Source organism: Podarcis cretensis, assembly GCF_951804945.1.
Source record: "Podarcis cretensis genome assembly, chromosome: 4".
NCBI lineage: Eukaryota > Metazoa > Chordata > Lepidosauria > Squamata > Lacertidae > Podarcis > Podarcis cretensis.
Window position 1 is genome coordinate 41,308,544 of NC_137173.1, and position 13,809 is coordinate 41,322,352.

General features: G+C 39.6%; 1 protein-coding gene across 4 annotated transcripts in view; it reads left to right on the forward strand.

Annotated features, from left to right (window-relative positions):
* The window catches only part of EPHA6 (EPH receptor A6), a 347,761-nt gene that overhangs the window by 235,625 nt on the left and 98,327 nt on the right, over nt 1–13,809 (forward strand). For 2 of the 4 annotated variants that reach the window (XM_079974767.1, XM_079974769.1), the window contains exons 7-8: nt 5,753–5,800; nt 6,187–6,349. In XM_079974767.1, coding sequence (XP_079830893.1) covers nt 5,753–5,800; nt 6,187–6,349 — 211 coding nt within the window. Of the gene's footprint in view, nt 1–5,752; nt 5,801–6,186; nt 6,350–7,025; nt 7,188–13,809 lie in introns of those variants that run through there. The other 2 variants (XM_079974768.1, XM_079974770.1) reach the window with 2 other exon arrangements.

The window sequence follows — 13,809 nt, forward strand, 5'->3', positions numbered from 1 at the left end:
ATGTACCTTTTCAGTTTCATAGTTTAGCGCCCAATCCCATCCTTGGCTGCACTGCAACAGTTATAGAGCAAACCTAGCATCCTATGTGAGGACAGCGGCGGAATTTGCTGGCACAAGATCATGCTAGCATTAGAAGGCCAGTTTCTCTATGGGACTGCTAATTGCTCTACCTTTCTTACAAGTCCCTTGCTGTCTTGAAAAGGCCCTTGCATGACACTCCTGTTGTACAAAAATATATACTGGAGCAGCAGTGCTGAATGAGAAGGACTGGTTTCCAGCACCAGAGCAAGGGGAAGAGAAAATTCCTTGCGCTGGTCCTGACACCTGCTCTGCTGCTGTTATGTAGGATTAGGCTCCTATAAACGTGTTTTCAGATGAAAGATGGCAAAATCTAAATACTAATACAGTACACAGAACTACAGGCACTGCATTCCTGAATTCAGTTATCATTTGACATGTGCATGCCTGCAACTGCAAAAAGCTGTCCTGTGTAAACAAGAGATCCATGAATACATTGTAGCAGTTTATGCCTTTTACAGGCTACATTGCGAACTGACCCTTAAAATTCAGGAGATAGAAGCAACTGATGGACCATATCTGGCCACTTCTTTTTTACTTCAATGGAACCTACATACGTAAAAGAAAGATTCACCTAACAAAGGAAATAATGTTATTGGTCATATAGCCTGCCTTTCTTCAGCCACATGTCTTAGATGGTTATCTTTATAGCTACTTTTTGTGGGTATTTTATTTATTTCAGGTATATTTAAATGTAACTGTTATGGCTCTTACAGCCTAAGATGAAAAAGTACCTGCCATACCTCAAAATTGTTGAAGTCCTCAGGCGTTATCCCATGTCACTGAACTGCAGGATATTCAGTAAATCTGTGGTGCTAGATAATTTGATGTGGGAAATATTGTTAGTAATACCTTAAATGCAGAAGGGGTTAAAATACTAATGTGCCATATAAATAAAGGTTTGTTCAATTAAGACAGCTGGATTTAAATCCACTGAAGAAATATGTCCAAATTTATAAGATCCTAGAGATTATAGTGAGAATGAAGATGTAATCAATATTTGGGGTAGGTAAAGCATGTTGTTGAATTAGATTGTCACTATCTTCAGCATTGCTTTATATCCTTTTGTTCATTACAGTCCTCTGCTACATTGGGAATTGGGATTAACTGCATCACTTGTATTATTTTGGGCCAATTTCATAAACATACACAACACAGTATTTGACATATTGATTCTGAAGCTTTCATGTAGGAAAACAGGCATTACTGGAGCATTAAACGGCAGCTGGAAAATGTAGCAATCAATATTTGAGCCATTTCAGTATTTTCCAGCATACACTTTCCACCTTGACTAACCCTGATTACATTCTGATTTAAGGCATGAGCCTAAGCTTTCAGTGTTACTGAACCTTGTAACTTTAGATCTGCTTTGTATTTAGAATCCATTTTTGAATCCATTTTTCCATGTCCCTTTAGAGATAATAAACATTAATAATTCTATGCCATGGTTATCAAATGTCTGCCATTTTGCTAGGTATGAGAACTGTCGTGCGCTCCCCATCTCCACTCACCTCAAATTTGCTTCTTTCTTCATCCTGGCTACATAAGCCTCATTAAAGTGATATTTAATCAGAACTCAGCTATTTAGCTCAACTATTTATTTGTATCCCACCACCTCTGCCCACTCCTCTTGTTGGCAGTTTTGCTGAAGGGCTAGGTGGAAACTGAATTTAAAACTTTAAAGGCCAAAATGTACGTTCAGTATTTAATCATTATTTCATGCTACAAAATTTGTTTTCCAGATTAGAGACAAATGTGAAAATAGAAAAGAAAAATGTGATAAAAGTATCCCAGTACACTTTGACAATATTTTCTGTGAAAAACTAGTGCAAGCAATTTAATTATTTTTATCAGTTACATTTTATACTGCCCTTCATCCAATGATTTACAGGGCAATTTACAATGAAAAAACACAAAAATGCATACCATAATAAGAAAGAAAAATAATTTTTAAAAACCGTCTCACACAGAGTTTAAAAGGCCATAGATTGTTTAATTAGCCAAAGGCATAAGAGAAGAGGAATGTTTTTGCCAAGTGACTAAAGATATGTAATGAAGGTGGCAAGCAAGCGTTTCTAGGGAGAGCATTCCACAAGTCGAAGGTCATCATAGAAAAGGCCTGTTCTCATGTTGCCACCCTCCGGTCCTCTCAAGGCAGAGGTACACAAAGAAGACCCTGAGATGATGATCGTAGGGTCCAGGTCAGTTCATATAGGGAGAGGCAGTCCTTGAAGTATTGCAGTCCTAATTCCTTTAAGGCATTATAGGTCAGAACCAGCACTTTGAATTGGGCCCAAAAACTAATTGGCAGCCAGTGCAGTCATGCGTTGGGTTGGGGGCATTTTGGGACAGCCCCATGGTCATCCTGAGCCATCCCAGAACCAGTTGCCTTAGTATGGATGTTGAAGTCACCCAAAACCAGCAGTTTGCGAGTCCTCAACACTGCCTCTAAGACCAGCTCTGTCAACAGGAGACATCTGGGCAACAAGGCAGCAGAATCCCTAATCTGTCCCGGTTGCCAGGAACACAGAGACTAGATGTCCCCCTCAAAGTGAACAGAAAGCCTGGAGAGAGAGAGAGACAGAATTTCTGTAGACCACAGCAACTCCCCCTCCCCACCCCTCAAGTCTGCCCTCATGCTGCACCATGTACCCAGGTGGACACAACTGAGTGAGACCAATTCCACCCTGCTCACCTACCCAGGTCTCAGTGATACAGGCTAGATTGGCCTCCTCATCCAAAATCAGATCATTGATGAGAGAAGTCTTACTCAGAGCCAACACAGCATTCTACAACAGTAGCCACAGACATCAGGGCTGGCTGGTAGGACGACCACAATTCCCAAGATTGGAAGAAGGGCTGGCACATGGGACAGTCACTAATTGCCTGTGCCATGTGCTCCTTACCCAGCCTGCACTACTTCCCACACCATATCTCTCCCTCCCTTGAACGAGTGTGATTGCTGCCCCTACTCTCCTCCCAGACACATCTCCCTTCCTCATTAAAAACAAACAACAGAGTCTGATTTGTCTCTTTAGTTGTCTCATAATCTTAACACTTGTTGAGCAGGCAAAATTTAATTGCTTTTTAGGGAATATCATTTTATAATAATCTGTTTGGTGTTTGTACCCTTTGTACATTCTATTTATATGTACATATTTTATATTTTCCTTGTTCATTTTACATGTTGATTGCTATTTCAGAATGTAATAATGTGCTGGAGACTTCATTAAAAAATAAATAGCAACCTGAAGACACCCTATAGTACAGTTTTTCATGTTGTCTACCCTGTTTTGAATTATGAGCATCACAGATCATTTAATTTTTTTCTCTGGTGCTTCGTTTTCCCTGAGCACCACAACTTAATCATATTGAAATTGTTATGTTTAGTTTATGCTGTTGAGATAGTGGTCATGCACTATTCCTCCTGAGCAGTGTTAAAAACTTTGCTGTGCCATAAATCACTTCAGCGGCATTACATTATGAGGCTGGCCAATTCTAAGAGTTAGGCCAATTCTATATACGAGGTGCTGCTTCATGGTAAAGATGTGCTATCCAAAAGCTTCAGCTCTGCTATTAACAATAACATTCCTTAGTTCTTCTCCTTGCCCTCCGCCCCCACCCAACGTGTCTCCCATGAACCTTATTTCTTTCAAGTTATCAGGAAGAAAGTGCCTTATGGTAACTTAATGCACCACATTTCTGAACATTGTTTTATCATATTACGGATTCATAAGGTGCCCTGTGGGTGCCAGTTATGTTATGTAGATATTTGTGGACAATTTTGTTCTAACCTGAATTATGGACCATATATTCTGATATCATACTGAAGGTACCCTAAAGGCGAGGAAGAAAAATATAAAAGATTGGAGCTGGCCTTGGATGAGTACCTAATACATAGGAACTGAACAAACTGCACATAATGCCATTTCATAGAATCATCATAGTCGCTAAATGCCTAGCCCTTTGACACTGGAAATCAGAGTGGTCCCCATGGTGTGGCCAGTACCTGTTGGTCAAGGAAGCATCTGACATGAGCAGATGGTATAGACAAAGCAAGAAAATGAGGATAAAATTCAAAGTAGTATGGAATAGTTCTTATAACTATATACCAATTGACACAGATAACAATGAGGAATGAGGAATATAAACAGAATGTTTTTATTATGAGACATATAATGTCTGTGTGTATGTGTGTAGATAATTGATATTGTGTGTGTGTGTGTGTACACCTTCTGTTAATGCATTTTATTTATTTGAATGAATAAATTAATTGAATTTTGGGATGATGCAGTAAGGGGGGTGTACCACAAATATGTTTTCAGTAGTTCATGCAAAAATTGTGGAACATCTCTTGAAAACTTTAAAATATAAATAACAAAAGGAGAGCAATGGCAGTTGCCTAATGAACAAGAAATATGCTTCTTGCTCGTAATTAAGCACGTGAACTGTTTTGCCCCAACACAGAATCCCCCAGAGCCTTACAAGAGGATTTATTTAATATTTATTTACACTGTTTCTATACCACTTAATACAGTATATATAAAAAAATCTCTAAGCAAGTACAGAAAACTAAAACAACAACAGACCTAAACAACAGCAAGTCTTACAAAAATGTTACTTTCATACAAAATTACTAATAAGTATAAACCAATATCAATTCCTTCTCCTCCTGAAATACCTTCCCTCTCGGCCTGCCAGCTCTCATCCAGGATTCTACCCGCCATCCCTGGCTCTCACCTAGGGCCCAAACAGTTTCACAGCTCACAAACGTCTCAGAAAGAGGATGATTCTTGGAAACTGTTGATATCACCCGAGTCTTTCACTCTAGGCTTGCTTTTTATGGTCAAGCCCAAGGTGAATAGAGCTTTCTCCGGCTGCCCACAGCTGTATCCCATTCAGCAGTCAGTTACACTCTCCACATCCAGTTCCACGTACAGCAGGTTTGGAAAGTTTCCCTGGGATCCAGAGAATGACACCCCTCCACTCATAGTTCTTTTAATAGCCTCTGACACCTTCTCCTCTTTCTGCCAGCATGAAACTCAGAAGAAAATCTGGCCACAATAAAAACAGAGTTGGATGCACTTAAGCTTGTAAATTTTGTTGCATTGTGGCCTCTGGACAGAAAAGAGTTTCTGAAGAAAAACCTTTATAAACACACACACAAACAAGCATCACCCTAAAAGGTCTCTGCCATGCCTTGCTGTCAGTAGAGGATATGGGGAAAATTCAGACCTTGAATTTTCCTAGACAGGTCAAGATGAAACCACGTGTACATGTGATCTTAACATGTGTAATCTTAACATTACACACACATTTATTTCACCATATATACATTACGTTTCCAATACATACACATTTGGCAATGCACACTCGTGCAAGAACTTTACACATTATAATGTACACAAATATATGTGTGCATTCTCTTTTCCCCTACAGGCTTTTATATCTGGAAAAAGAAAACACTATGTGTGAAATTACCCAGTAAGCATTTCCTAAATAATTTACCAAATCCAGATTAACAGCTGCTTTATTAGTGTGAGACATTTTGTGCTACTGCATTTATTAAAAGGACATTAAGAACAGATTTCCAAACCAGTGAGACAGTAGGATCCTGTTTCAGGTTTGCAAACTTAAAAATAAAGAGTTAATTTTCATTTTCTTTTACCCACAGGTCTACCCACGGATAGCGCCTGCCTTTTGGCACTACCTGCGGGTAGAAGTGAGTAGCGGGCATTTGAATGCTCCCACATCTATACGTTATGCTTGATTAGTCCTTATTGAAATCTAATTTGTCCATTATTCAAATTATATAGCTGTCATTTTTGCTGCCATTTGCTTTGTATGTAGTTTTGTACTAATTTCATACTATTTTGTCTCCAGTCTAATTACTAACCCAATTCACAAGGACACAGTTCTTGCCATATGAAAGATAACACAACATTTCTTACGATCTGTCTAAGTATAGGTTGCGCCATACATCGTGGAATAGCTGTCACCGCTTTCTGAACACACTTTGACATTCATAAGAATTTAGTTTTGAAAGATTGTTATTACGCAGCTTTCACAACTCAACTTGACATCGTTTTCCCCCCTTTTGTCCCTCAGGAGCAGGAGCAGCTCAGCTACTCCTCCACAAGGTCAAAGGCTCCAAGTGTTATCGTCACAGGCCTCAAACCGGCCACCAAGTACATATTTCATATCAGAGCCAGGACTGCAACAGGATACAGCGGCTATAGCCAGAAGTTTGAATTTGAAACTGGAGACGAAAGTAAGTCTTAATCAAAGACACAGAATTGTGGCATGTGTGACAGAAGTGGCAGACGTTTGACATGGCTAGGCACTGGGAATATTAGGTCTAAATTACATTGTAAACACATTGGGAGATATACATAGATCGATCACTTTTAATGTACCGTATTTTTCCGTGTATAAGACAACCCCATGTATAAGACAACCCCTATTTTTTGAACCCCAATTTAAGAAATCAGTATAGTACATTGTTTCAAAACAAAACCTGACCTCAGAATACTCTCCATCTTTCTGCAGTTTTTCTTCAGCTTTTACTTTTGAAGTTCCTAAGAGATTCACAATTGTTCTTTAGCTTGTCCTGAAATAAATGCTTGCAGAAATTCATGCTTTTTGTAAGATTTTGATCTGAACTCTGATGAAAACTCATAGGGCACTGATACAGTGCCTATTACTGCCATGACCTTTCCTTCCCCCACCCTATGGGTTCCGTAACTTACTTTGGAAAAAAGCATGGAAAGGTTGGGGTGGCAGGCACCCCCAGGCCACAGCAGATTGTTATTTACTGCTGGGAAATGCGATTTGAACTACCAGTCCCAGAATCCCTAGCGGGAAACTAATGAACTTGTATACAAGGGTGTAGCTAGCTGCTCCGGCACCCAGAGTGGCAGGGGCAGGCCGAGTTGCGCACGGGGACGCCGCAGTGATCCGCGCATGGGGGCACCGCGGCGAGCTGCCCATGGAGTCTGCCTGGCGGACGCAAGCCCCACGCTGCCATTTCAGGCAGCGTGGGGCCCGAGCCACCATGTCACTCCCAGGGGAGATGTGTGGCTCGGGCGCACTGCAGGCCAGGCCCCGTGGTAAGAGCCACCCCCCGCGGTTTGCCATTTTGTCACCCCCTCAGGGATGACACCTGGAGTGGACCGCATCCCCCCCACACCCTTCCTACGCCTCAGCTTGTATATCAAGTAGGCATATAGACTGATGCCCACAAGTGCACCAGTGTAGGTTTGAAATGCAATTACCCACCATTGTTGCATGTTCTTAGAACATCCTACATCCTCTCAGCATTTCACCTAAGAATTACGTAATGAAAACCAAGATGTGTGTGATGTTCTGGTGTTTTTGTATTTGTATATACATGTAAATATACATGTAAGCAGAGTGATGTTGCCTAATGGTAAATATAATACTTTTTTTAAGGTAATGCTAGAGGGGGAGGGGAGAGAGTGAGTTGCAGTGTTGTTGGTGAGTGATGACTGGCTGAGGGTTTGAGTACAAGTGTGATACAGCTGAGTGACAGCTGCAGTTTGGGGAGAGTTGGAGTTGGGTGTTCAGGAGTGTGGTGGGGATAAAATCATAAATCAGTTGTATTACACTACATGCCTCTTTCTTGGCTACATGAGAGGTGAGATGTTCAGTTTACAGTGATCTGTGGTGGTGCATGAGTAAAAGGTGTATTTAGTAGAAAGACTCAGCTCATAGCTGTACATGATACATTTATGCAAGCCATAAACACAACCAAGGGAAGTAATTGAATGTAGAATTTTGGCCTGAAGTGACAATAGAAAGTTTTAGCTTTCATTTCATTGTAGTCATTAAGCTGTGTTAGTAGAATCATAGAACAGAACAGCTAAAAAATAACAGTGTATTTAAACTTTGGGCTTTGAAAACATTTGTGATGCAAATAGTTTTTTGTGAAGGGTTCCTAGCTCTTGTTACTGCCTCTGTAAGACTTTCTGAGTTTTATTCCTGCTGCACTGCAAACTGAAATGGGAAATATTTAGAGTGGTTACAGGAATGCAAGAGTTGTCTTGCTTCTTTAGATCAAGACCCACGTAGTCCAGCATTTTCTCTCCAATGCTGACAAATTGGAGGTCCCTAAGAACCTTATATGCTGCTATACATGAAGCCTAACCCTTCTATCTCCAGCATTTGAGCATCAGATTTCTGTGCAGGAGAATCATGTCTACTCCATCTATGTGCTATTCACTATAACTGATGCTGGGTTTCCAACAGGTATAAGCATTCATTTATTAAGTACAGAGAGATATCTTTATAGGACCTTTTGGCTCCCGAACTCACAAACCCGGAAGTGAGTGTTCTTTGGAATCCGAATGTCCAACGGGACTTCTGCAGCTTCCAATTGGCTGCAGGACCTTCCTGGAGCCAATCAGAAGCCGTACTTTGGTTTTCAAATGTACTTCCGGAATGGATTCTGTTCGACTTCCAAGGTACGACTGTATCTCACTTGTAACATGCAATGATATGTATCTTGCTAAAGGTTTACCTGTCACGTACATCTCTGCAGTAGCTTCTGTTTCCCCAAACAAATCACCCTACATGATGATTTTAGATAGTTCCTGTGGTAAAAACGATGAACTTTCAGTGATCAATTAGCAGAGTCAGATTTGAATGTTTGGAAAGGTTTTCACATCATCATTAGTGTGCAATTGTTACTCACCCCAGCAACATTGGGCTAAAATAATTTAGTTGAGCATGTTTGAACTAATACTCAATAGTTCATATTGTTATGTACTGAAGTTCTCACCCTGGGCCAGCAGGAGGATACTGTAGATAGTTCAGGTCCACATATGCAAATAAGGGATCGAAAGTGATGTTCAGTGATTGGATAGTTACAGAAAGTTGTTACAGTTACGTTGTACTAGAGCTCTATATAAGCAGGCTGGCTGAACCCTTCAGTTCAGTTCTGTTCTGTTCTGGCCTGCGAATAAACAAGAGCTGTTTGAAGAATCACTGTGTTGTCTGATATGTTCACCCACAACTTAACACTGGCAACAGCTTGGTGCAGACTGATAACATTAAGCAATCCTATGCATGACTTCTCAGAAGTAATTCACACCGTGTTCAATAAAATATACTCCTAGATAAATGTGGACATGATTTCAGCCAAAGGCTGAATCCTATGCTCACTCATATAGAAGTAAGCCCTATTGACAGTGGACCTTACTTCAGAATTAACTTGCATAGCATTGTATTGTAATTCATTTACATCTCTGGTAAATGGCCCTTTGTTTTTCTTCCCCACACTAAACAGAACCAGTAGATCATTATATTTCTGCAAAATGGGAGAGATGTGAATACTTACTTTCTACATACAGATTAGTTTTTAAAGGATATAAGCTTAAAGTTATATGGTTTTTAAAATGTTACAATAATGTTAAACGAGGGATAGCTCAATTGGTAGAGCATGAGACTCTTAATCTCAGGGTTGTGGTTCGAGCCCCACTTTGGGTGAAAGATTCCTGCATTGCAGGGGGTTGGACTAGATGATCCTCATGACCCCTTCCAACTCTATGATTCTATGATTCTGTGAAATGTGCTGATTAACCCATGCTCAAAAGAACAGATATCAAAGTACAATATTTAGTGTAAAGAGGTATGTTCCACTTAAAAAAAAAACCAACCCAGGGTGTCATACAATGTAGTAAAAACCATAACATATTAATAAAATACAGATACCATAGCAATCACTTAATCTGTACAAGAAGTCAAGAAGAGGAATAGGAATGGTTTTTTTAAAAAACAAAAACAAATCTCAAACTGTTTTCTAAAAGCTCATATGCCCCTTAGTGAGTGACTTCTGTGATATTTTTCCTGGTTTGTTAGAAGGAATGCAATCTCTACTACTTCAATTATTTAAGATAAAAATAGATAAATACGAGAAGCACCCAGAAATTTTGGAATGGTTATTATTGGTGATACATGAAGCAGAAAGAGGACTTGGCTGACGCTGCAGGAGTAATAAGAAAAGTTAATTAATCAAAGAGGATGTAGTTTTATATTACATGAGGACTCATAGATGTAGTAGTGCATAAAATATATTTTGAAATCGCCTCTAATCAGTAATAAGCTTACAGGGCTAACTAGGAAATAGCCCCTGATAAAATCTCATTTTACTAAACTAGTGAGATTAGGCCTGGACTGACTTTGTCAGCCCAGCCAAAATTCCAGAGGTTACAGGAGGGGGGGTCTGAAAACTCTCCTGGATATTGGGAGTGGGAGACACACATTCCAGTGGGGGAATCAGACTTTCATGGTGAAGAATTAGATAGCTTAGAATGAAATTTTTTTTTAATGCTCCAGGCAGCGAGGCAGCATGATTCCCGCCACACATTTTCAAAGTGTGGCTGAAAGTGTTCCTGGGAATGATGCTACAAGATGGTGTAGAGTCATTTCCAGGAGCACTGTGTGGGGAGAAAAGCTTGTTGCCCTCATGGCAGGGTAATGGTATTGGTGGCTTCACTCAGCCCTAAGTGAGATGTCTACCAAGTGATCAGAATATGTGTGAAAATTGGCCATAAAGGTGGGTTGTGGCTGAATGAATGGGCAAGGTTACTTCCTGGTTGGATTTGGCGGATTCTTCTCCCCCACCTCCGTTCCATGAGACTCATGCTTCTAGCCTGGCCTCCCTAACTCCAACCTGCTATTCCATTGTATTTCATGAATAAGGCTTTTTCAAAAAACTGCCAGATTTTCAGATTTTTCAGTTCATTCATGCCTTTCCTCTCTCCTGCATTACCAGTTTCAACATTTGCATTGATAAATTCCTAGAAAAAAAGCAAACTTTATGTGATTATAGATGCGCTTGCATCAGTATTATTGCCAATGGACAAGAGCATCTGAAAAGACTGCACAAAAAGAATATTGATGCAATCATAATATCACATCAAGATCACATCAAGCTTATTGTTTGTAATGTTTTATCAGTACACACATTGGTAGCTCAAGAGGAAGGAAATTGTTTTAATTGTGAATTGGGGGGGGGGGGGGTTTCCCTGTTTATGTGAAATGCCCAACAGACTTAGCTGAATGAGCAGTATGCAAATGAAATAAATGAGTAAAATGAACTGAATGAATTGAAAGCCATAGTAAGCAGCACATGCTCCGATTCCCTAAATAGAAACTGTCCTTGTGAAAATGGGATTACAGAAAGTGGCACACAGAAAAATGAATTTTCCAGAATAATAATTTGGGATTTCTAACAGTGTTCATGGCAGTTGTGCAGGTCTGTCACTCATCTCTACATGCCTTTATTCATATTTTGTTTCCAGCTTGTAAACATGGCAGATTTTACCCTATTGCTCCATTGAGAGCTGTTTTGATTATTAGGCATGAAAACACATCTGAGATGAGAGTGGGGATTAAAGTCGTTACAAAAGTACTGATGAGTAATTAAAATTGTGTGTATATATACAGTTCCTGGAAGAGAAAGATTTGGGAGATTGAGGTTCTCTTCTAGATAAAAAGTACAGGTTCCCCAGTCTCCCTCTCAGCTTTCTTACCATGAGTCTTCTGTCCTCGCTAACAAAAGAATTCAGAGCAAGAAAGCAAAAACACAGATTTAGGATATACAGCTCTCTCATTTGCTTGTAGACATATGATGGAATGCGTCCATTAGATGATAGAAATGTATTCCTTTCTAGTCAAACCTTTTCCATATATTATTCTGTTCTCATAACTTTTTTCACCAGCCTTTACTCTGAAGACCACAGAAGCGGGTCACAAAGAGTCAAGTGTTTTAGAAATCCAAAACACTCATATCTCATGAGATAGACTATGACAGCAGTATCCCATTATAATAACTGAAACTATGAGCAAAGAGATCAGCTGACTGAAGGGGCCAGCATACATATTGTATTGATGTTCTTAGTATGTGTATAACACAACAAATCACCCATGAATAACAAGTTAGTTAAAAGGGCATAAGGATATGAAATAATGAGTAAGCATGTGTGGGAAATGAAAACGAAGTTGACTGATCGGAAGCATATTTGAGAAGTCAGGAAATGAAATACAATATTGCACATACTTTTTAGGTTTGATAACTTAGTAGTGGAGCAACAATTTGATGAATATGATCTTTTTGGTCCTGTAGGAGTTAGGTATAATAAACAGTTCTCGGTCATTGAACATTATGTGGTCCGGAAATTTTAGTCAACAACATATGGAGCACTAGATAGCTTCTGTACTTAAAAAAACCACAAACCTATAGAGTATCATCACACCATGTAGGGATATGAAAACAGTTTGTGTTTACAAAAAACCTGGAACATAAACAATTGCTATGGAGACTTCATTGCTTGCCATGCCATCATTTTGATTCTCTGGAATCAAACAGACACCTTGCAAATTCTTTTCATGATTCTTCCTCATGTATTTCTCATTATATTTAAGATTGCCCATATATTCAGCAGGATTTTACAGTATATCTAAAATGAGAATTAAAGGTTACTTCATCAGTACATGCTTTTAAAAAGCTCATGGTACATGCTTTTAAAAAGCTCATTTTTCTTTCTGTTGTTTTTAATCCCTTTTGTATCTATCTAAAATGTTGACAGTTAATTCCTATCCATTAGAGCTCCAGTCCCTGCAGTTTGTCCCTATATGTCTTACAGCTGCTCCCTTTTATCTGTCCAGCTGTCTTTCTGTCACTTTCCTATCTTTCACTCTGCTGGAGGGTCTGCTGGCTGATAGATGTCAAATTGCAATAACTAAAGCATGTAGCTTGCAGACAAAATTGAGCTGGTAATAGGGTGCCAGCTCACAGATGGCTGAATGCTCAACCTGCTAAAGAAAAATACTTGCACCCTTTAAATTAAGTTCAAGTCACCTTTTTTCATGTTGTACAGTAAAAATAGGAGACATCCACTCCTTGTGAAAAGGAAAAGAACTGCTGACTCCTGGCTGTGTGTGGACTGATTACATAGTAATTCAGTACTGGTCCTAGTGTATATTTTCTCACTGCTGGAGATGTACATGATTTTTCAGTCTAAGGTTCGATATTAAAGAGAAGCTAGTTATACCCATTGATGTTACTAAAATGAGGAAATGTTTAAAAGCCACGCTTGTGACTTGTGTGTGCAGTTCTGGCCAGCTCACCGCAAAAATGTTATTGTAGAGTTGGAAAATGTTCAGAAAATGGAACCAGAGTGGAACAATTCCCCTGTGAAGAAAGGTTACATTTGGGGATTTCTAGTTTAAAGAAAATATGTGCAAGAGGAGACATGATAGAGGTGTATCAAATTGTGCACGATGTGAAGAAGGTAGGGAGAGAAAAGCTTTTCTCTCTGTCTCTTAACGCTTGAATTTGTGGACACCCAATTAAGTTGAATGTTGGAAGACAGACAAAAGGAAGTACCTCCTTACACAGCACATAGTTATGCTATTGAACTTGCTCCCACAAGAGGCAGTGATGGCTGTTATGTACTGAAGCTCTCACCCTGGGCCAGCAGGGGGATACTGTAGATAGTTATGCAAATAAGGGATCGAAAGTGACGTTCAGTGATTGGATAGTTTTAGAAAATTGTTACAGTTACGTTGTACTGGAGCTCTATATAAGCAGGCTGACTAAACTCTTCAATTCAGTTCTGTTCTGGCCTGTGAATAAACAAGAGCTGTTTGAAAAATCGCTGTGTCGTCTGATATGTTCACCTACAACTTAACAATGGCCACCAACTT